At 45.3% G+C, this 8,208-nt stretch overlaps 1 protein-coding gene across 1 annotated transcript; it reads right to left on the bottom strand.

Annotated features, from left to right (window-relative positions):
• Nucleotides 1-6,332: 6,332 nt before the first annotated feature.
• On the bottom strand, nucleotides 6,333-7,874 carry LOC103649747 (probable carboxylesterase 15). Its single transcript, XM_008675473.3, has one exon. It carries the CDS (start codon nucleotides 7,566-7,568, stop codon nucleotides 6,549-6,551), a length of 1,020 nt encoding a protein of 339 aa, XP_008673695.1. The 5' UTR covers nucleotides 7,569-7,874; the 3' UTR covers nucleotides 6,333-6,548.
• Between the last annotated feature and the right edge of the window lie 334 nt (nucleotides 7,875-8,208).

Below are 8,208 nucleotides of genomic sequence, written 5' to 3'. Positions count from 1 at the left end.
AGAAATGGAGTGCTCGGATGAAATAGCAATCTTTCCTAACCCTTTAACCTTGCCTTGATTTCCGTCACCGAATATGATTGAGTCTTGGGAGTCTTTGTTCTTAACGTAGGAAGAGAACATCTTCTTCTCCCTCGTCATGTGGTTTGTGCATCCGCTGTCGATAATCCAGCTTGAGCCCCCGAATGCATAAACCTGCAAGGCAATTTAGGCTTGGGTTTTAGGTACCCAACTCTTGTTGGGTCCTACAAGGTTAGTAACAATGGTCTTAGGGACCCAGATGCAAGTTTTATCTCCCTTGCATTTTGTCCCTAATTTTCTAGCAACCACTTTCTTATCCTTTCTACAAATTGCAAAGGAAGCATTGCAAGCATGATAGATTGTAGAAGGTTTATTAACAATTTTCCTAGGAACATGAGCAATATTTCTCCTAGGCACATGATAAATGACATTTTTTCTAGACATCTCTCTACCATGCACATAGGAAGAACTTGAAGCAAACATTGCATTTGAATCATAAGCATTACAATTCCTATCATGATAAATATTTCTAGAAAATTTCCTATCATAAATAAATGCATGATTCTTTTGAGCACTAGTAGCCATAGGGGCCTTCCCTTTCTCCTTGGTGGAGATGGGAGCCTTATGACTTGTTAAGTTCTTGGCTTCTCTCTTAAAGCCATGTCCATCCTTAATTGAGGGGTGTCTACCAATCGTGTAGGCATCCCTTGCAAGTTTTAATTTATCAAATTCATTTTTGCTAGTCTTAAGTTGAGCATTAAGACTAGTCACTTCATCATTTAATCTAGAAATGGCAACTAGGTGTTCACTACAAGCATCAACATTAAAATCTTTACACCTATTGCAAATCACAACATATTCTACACAAGAGGTTGATTTATTAGTTTTTTCTAACTTAGCATTCAAGTCATCATTTATACTCTTTAAGCTAGACATGGATTCATGGCATGTAGACAATTCACTTGAAAGCATTTCATTTCTTTTAACTTCTAAAGCAAGAGAATTTTGGGCACTTACAAATTTATCATGCTCTTCATATAAAAGATCCTCTTGTTTTTCTAACAATCTATTTTTCTCATTCAAGGCATCAATTAATTCATTGATCTTATCAATTTTAGTTCTATCTAAACCTTTGAATAAACTTGCATAGTCTACTTCATCATCACTAGACTCATCATCACTTGAAGAAGCATATGTAATAGTACTTCTAGTATTTACCTTCTTCTCCTTTGCCATGAGGCATGTGTGATGCTCGTTGGGGAATAGAGCCGACTTGTTGAAGGCTGAGGTGGCGAGTCCTTCATTGTCGGAGTCGGACGAGGAGCAATCCGAATCCCACTCCTTTCCAAGGTGTGCCTCGCCCTTCGCCTTTTTGTAGGTCTTTTTCTTTTCCCATTTTCCGTTCTTCCCTTGTTCCTGGTCACTATCATTATCGGGACAGTTAGCAATAAAGTGACCAATCTTACCACACTTGAAGCAGGAGCGCTTCCCCTTCGTCTTGCTCTTGTTGGGGTGCTCCTTGCGACCTTTGAGTGCCGTCTTGAAGCGCTTGATGATGAGGGCCATTTCATCTTCATTTAGCCCGGCCGCCTCAACTTGCGTCACCTTGCTAGGTAGCGTCTCCCTGCTACTTGTTGCTTTGAGAGCAACTGTTTGAGGCTCGTAGATTGGGCCATTTAGCGCCTCATCAATATATCTTGCCTCCTTGATCATCATTCGCCCGCTCACAAACTTCCCAAGTATTTCTTCGGGCGTCATCTTGATGTACCTAGGATTCTCACGAATAGAATTAACAAGATGAGGATCAAGGACGGTGAAGGACCTTAGCATAAGTCGGACGACATCGTGGTCCGTCCATCGCGTGCTTCCATAGCTCCTTATTTTCTTGACGAGGGTCTTGAGCCTGTTGTACGTTTGGGTTGGCTCCTCCCCCCTGATCATCGCGAACCTTCCTAGTTCGCCTTCCACTAACTCCATCTTGGTGAGCATGGTGACGTCGTTTCCCCCATGTGAGATCTTGAGGGTGTCCCAGATCTGCTTGGCATTGTCTAGGCCGCTCACCTTATTGTATTCTTCCCTGCACAGAGAGGCTAAAAGAACAGTAGTAGCTTGTGCATTCTTATGGATTTGTTCATTGATAAACATAGAATTATCCGAACTATCAAATTGCATTCCATTTTCTACTATCTCCCATATACTTGGATGAAGAGAGAACAAATGACTACGCATTTTGTGACTCCAAAATCCGTAGTCCTCTCCATCAAAGTGAGGAGGTTTACCAAGTGGAATAGAAAGCAAATGAGCATTGGAATTATGCGGAATACGAGTGTAATCAAAAGAAAAGTTCGAGTTAACCGTTTTCTTTTTCTCCTCGTATTCATCGTCCTTTTGAGAAGAGGAGGATTCGTCGCTGTCATAGTAGACAACCTTCCTGATGCGCCTCTTCTTCTTCCCATCTTTCTTCTTTTGACTCGAGCTAGAGTCATTAACTTTGTCGTCCCTTGGCTCGTTGAAGATGGACTCCTTCTCATTGTCGTTGACCACCATCCCCTTTCCCTTAGGATCCATCTCTTCGGGCGATTAGTCCCTTTCTTGAAGAGAACGGCTCCGATACCAATTGAGAGCACCTAGAGGGGGTGAATAGGTGATCCTGTAAAAACTTAACACTTAAGGCCACAAAACTTGATTAAGAGTTAGCACAATGAAATCAAGTGGTTATAGGAGATCTCTTGTGAAATACAATAGACACAGTGAGAACAAGCACAAGAGACACGAGGATTTATCCGGTGGTTCGGCCAAGTACAAAACTTGCCTACTCCACGTTGTGGCGTCCCAACGGACGAGGGTTGCACTCAACCCCTCTCAAGTGATCCAATGATCGACTTGAATACCACGATGTTCTTCTTTCTTTACTCTTTCCCGCTTGTGAGGAATCTCCACAACTTGGAGTCTCTCACCCTTACAATAAGAATCAAAGTGAAAGCACTAGAGTAAGGGAGGGAAGCAACACACTCAAATCCACAGGAAATACGCACACACACAGCCAAGAATTGAGCTCTAATGAGTATCACAAAGTTCACCACTAGAACGGAGCTCAAATCACTAAGAATGTCAAACGAGTGCGCAAAGTCGGAGTGAGAATGATCAAGAATGCTCAAAGTGTGCTTGGTGTAATCCTCCATGCGCCTAGGGGTCCCTTTTATAGCCCCAAGGTAGCTAGGAGCCGTTGAGAGCATTCCAGGAAGGCAATTCTTGCCTTCTGTCGACTGGCGCACCGGACAGTTCGGTGCACCACCGGACACTGTCCGGTGCAGATTTCTTTCCTATTCTGGCGCAGCCGACCGTTGAAGGTTTGGAGCCGTTGGCGCACCGGACACTGTCCGGTGCACACCGGACAGTCCGATGCCCCCTTCTGACCGTTGGCTCAGCCACGCGTCACGCGCGGATTGCGCGGCCGACCGTTGGCCCAGCCGACCGTTGGCTCACCGGACAGTCCGGTGCACACCGGACAGTCCGGTGAATTTTAGTCGTACGCCGCCGATGAATTCCCGAGAGCGGCCTTTTCACCAATGCCAGCCTGGCGCACCGGACACTGTCCGGTGCACCACCGGACAGTCCGGTGCACCCAGACTGAGCAGAGTCTTGGCTACTCGAGCCAAGTCTTTTCCAATTATCTTTTCTCTATTTCTAGCACTTAGACAAATATGTTAGTACACAAAAACCAATGTACTAAGTCTAGAATCATACCTTTGTATTGATTTGCACTTTGTCCACCCTTTGGCATATACTCATTCCCTTAATGTGTGTTGGGCACTTAATCACCAAAATCTTATAGAAATGGCCCAAGGGCACATTTCTCTTTCAAAAACGTCCTCGTGGACATGCAATAGCCACTGCGTGGGTCAGTGTCGGGGCTGGTGTCGGACGAATACGGGGAGGAGGTGTCTGCTCCCACACCCTCTACCGAGAATGGGGTGGCGTGGAGACGGAGGAATGAAGGGAGAGAGAAAAGAGGTGGCGGCAACTGAGGCGAGGACCATCATTATCGTATGGAGGTATAGATGGCCAAATGGGTCGTGCCTGGCGGGCCGGCCCGAGGCACAACCCAGTCAATAGTGCTTGGACCAGCTTGGCGTGAGCGTCGTGTCGTGCTTGGGCCGTAGCCTCGGTCCGTAGTGCTAGTCCGGCCCGACACAATTATTTTTTTTTATTTTACAAAATATCGTATATAAATATGTACAATTTATATTTAATATTAAAAACACCTAAGCATGATGTTCTACTAGTTAGACGGCTTCACCCAGTGTCTCCTGCCCCTTGTTCCATTAGGGCGTGGGTTCGAACCCACCTCTTGCACCGCTTTTTATATAATATTTTACGCTGATTTAACCAAATGGCTCGACGGGCTAACGAGACGGCGTACTGTGCCTGGGACGGAGCTGTGGCCCGCGGTAGTCAGGCCTAGCGGGCCCGTGCCGGGCAGTTCGTTTGGCCATCTATATGCAGAGGTTGGTTGTGCGGAGGGGAGGCGTACAACGGGTAAATTTAAAATAGATGTGAGGGGTTATTTTGTAAAAAGATGACGTAGAACGACCGTTGAAACTGATGCTTTAATAACTGATGCTTTAATATAGTAGAGATACAAATATTATTGAAAGGGAGCAATTACGCTAGTGCCCCTGTTTTGGGTTGTAAATGCAGATTTAACCCTTTTTTACTTTGCGTGTTTGCCCCTATTTTCAAAACAAACTCTTGTATACCCCTACTCCGTTAATTATACTTAACGATGTTAAGTCTTGATAAAAACAAAAGGAACAATTACGCAAGTGCCCTTGTTTTAGAGTGGAACTGTAGTTTTGCCCCTATTTTAGACTTGACGTGTTTTTATGACAATTCGAGTTATTTTGGAAACAATTCAAATTATTTTATAATAATTTGAATTATTTTGCCAAAGTATTTGAGAATAATTTGTGAAGATAATTTTTATTTTTATTTTTTAAAATAATTCAAAATATTGCAAAAAATTTGAATTGTTGTCAAAATATTTTGAATTGTGGTGGGAATAATTTGGATTGCCCCATAAAGAATAGGCACATCAATTCAAATTATGTTGCAGTAATTTGAATTATTTTCAAAAAACAAAAAAAAAACAAAATTATCTTGACAAATTAGTTTTAGGATAATGTTGAAAACAATTTGTCAAAACCAATTTAAATTTTTTTAAAATAATTTAAATCATTGCAAAAATAATATGAATTGTTTTCAAAATAACTTGAATTGTCATAAAAGCACGTCAAGTCTAAAAATACGGGCAAAACCACAGTTTCATTCTAAAACAGGGGCATATTTGTGCAATTGTTCCTTTTGTTTTTATCAAGGCTTAACATCGTTAAGCATAACTACCGGAGTAAGGGCATGCAAGAGTTTTATTTCGAAAAATTAGGATGAATATACAAATTCTAAAAATATGGGTAAATTTATAGTTACACACTAAGGGGGTGTTTGGTTGCTCCTGCTAAAGTTTAGCCCGGGTCACATCAAGCGTTTGACTTTTAAATAGGAGTATGAAATATAGACCCAACCAACTAGACTAGATTCGTCTCGTCTTTTAATCTTCGGCTGACAAATTAGTTTTATAATCCGACTACATTTAATACCCGGAACGGAGGTTCAAATATTCGATGGGACAGAGGCTAAATTTTAGCGGGTGTAACCAAACACCCCCTAAAACAGGGACACTAGCACAATTGCCGCTACTGAAAAAGGGTTTGGCGAGGGGAGCATTTCTTGAGTAACTAGACATGACAGGGGAACAGGACGATTGTTTCCTTCAGAAGACATGAGCGTGACTAATGACTTAATCATACAAGTGATAAAACTAGATCGACGAGAGCAGAGGAAATCTACAGCGGATGTCGGCTGACGGGCGGGCAACAAGGTAATCTTCAAACTTTATATCTTCTCTCCCCGTCCCAAAATACGAAAATATAATTTGTTTTAAACTAATCATACATTTATTAAGTAACAATAATTGTAGTTTACATATGTGTCTATGTTCATTATCATTTGATTAAATGTGTATGAAAAAATAAGCTAAAAATAACTATATTTTGGAATGAAGAGAGTAGTTTGGTTTTTAAAGATTATGGAGTAGCAAATTAGATACTCCAAAAATTATATTATACCTCATAAAAATCTGTGAAGTTTGAAACCCTGAAGTTAAATTGTTTAGGTGCCTTCGGTCGGCTCGTTAAATTTTGCTTTGGAGCCCTATCAAACAGCCTCCGATTCCCAATCTGTTTAAAGACACAAGAAACGACAGAAAACACCTGCCAAAATTCCTCTAAATTACTCCGTCCTACAAGAAATTTGATTTTTTACAACCTCCTAAACGAAAGTTTCATCGATTATGTATGAGGGAGAAAAAACCGATAAATGTGAACATCACTGTCCATTCCAGGTACAGGTTCTTATTGCGACGTGTCAACTGCGACCTGGACTACGGCAATAGCGACAGATTCACATTCACCTCAGCCGAGAGCAGCGCTCTGGTTCACGAAGCGCTTCAAGATTCGCATCAGCTCATCCCTCGCTTCGCTCCACGGTCCGACAAAGAAGGCATGCCCTTCCCCCGCGAACTCGGCGAGCTCCACGGGCTTCCCCATCTCCCTGAGCCTGGCGGCGTAGCGCCGCACGTGGCCGTGCAGCACGTCGCGCTCGGGCGCCACGACGAGCGCCGGCGGCAGCGGCAGCGGTTCCAGGCTCGGGCTGCCCGGGCCGAACGGGTTCGCCAGCGGGTGGTCCCGGGTGGCCCCCACCGGCAGCGCCATGCGCCAGAGCTGGTCAATCGTCTCCACCGTCAGGTACACGCCGGCCGGGGGATCGGACTCCGTCGCCACGCGCTCGACGCTGCCAAAGAACGCGGAGAAGAGGACGTACCCGGCGACGCGCACCGCGGCGCCGAGCGCGATCTGCCCAGAGGCGATCCGGACCACGATGTGGTGGGCCAGGTTGGCGCCGGCCGACCCGCCGGACACGAACGTCCGGGAGAAGTCGGCCGATTCGGCGAGCCACGGGTCGGCGGCGGCGGCGCCCGGTGCAGCAGGCTGCGCCTGCGCCTGCGAGCGCAGCCAGGAGAAGAACGCGGCGCCGTCTTCTACCGCCGCGGGGAGGCGGTGCTCCGGGGCGAGGCGGTACTGGACTGAGAGCACGACGGCGGGGAGCTCGGCGGCGAAGCGCTGGCAGCAGGAGTGCAACAAGGGGTGGTCGTAGGCGCCGCCGCAGTAGCCCCCTCCGTGGAAGTACACCAGCACCGGGAGCTTGCCCTGGTTGCCGCCGCCGGGGGTCGGCGGCGGCTTGTACACGCGGACCTTGAGGCCGCGAGTCGCCTCGTACACGGCGTCCTTCCACTGGACGCCGGGGACGTCCGAGCACGGCCCTGACGGCCTGATGGTCGACTCGTCGCCGCGGACGATGGAGCCATCGCTGAAGATCTGGATGACGCCTAAGAAGTCCTCCACGACGTGCGGCGGCGCCGTGCTGCCGGACATGTTGGCGGTGGATTGAGAATCGCCTACCGATCAGGATGCCACAGACTGGCAGCTTGGGCTTGAGTTCGCGATTTGCAGAGCTGAGGCTCCTTGTTATACCATATTTTCCCCATATGCTATGGCCACCGCACCGCATATATATAATGATATATATATATATAGCCGTGTAAAATATTAGTTTTAAGTGAAGTTTAAAATATAAGATAGAAGGTAACCGTGTAAAATATTAATTTTAAAGTGAAATTTAAAATATGTAGAAAAGGCGGTTGGCAGAGAACTAAAACAAGACACGTGAACCATTTTCCATGGAGATTCTTGATGCGGAGCCGTGACTTGTCATAGTTTTCACATGTGGTTTTGACTTCTGAGGTCAGATTCAAAGTCAGAGCAGCCAATATTGGCTTGTGTTCCTTGTACTACTCAACGAGCTAATAAGCCACGCGGCGGCAGGAGAGTGGCTTCGAGCTAGAGCAGGACGGTATAAGGTTATTCCCGACTTGAGTTTTATCATAGTTTCATTCCCATTAAATAAGATGACACATTACCATATTTAATGACATGACATAATATTTATGATAAGAAAAATAGAGAGAGTTTCATCCTGATAAAACTCAAAATACACGGTTTCATAGACAAAACA

This window comes from Zea mays, chromosome 3 (genome assembly GCF_902167145.1).
Source record: "Zea mays cultivar B73 chromosome 3, Zm-B73-REFERENCE-NAM-5.0, whole genome shotgun sequence".
NCBI lineage: Eukaryota > Viridiplantae > Streptophyta > Magnoliopsida > Poales > Poaceae > Zea > Zea mays.
This window is presented reverse-complemented; position numbering and strand designations above follow the sequence as displayed.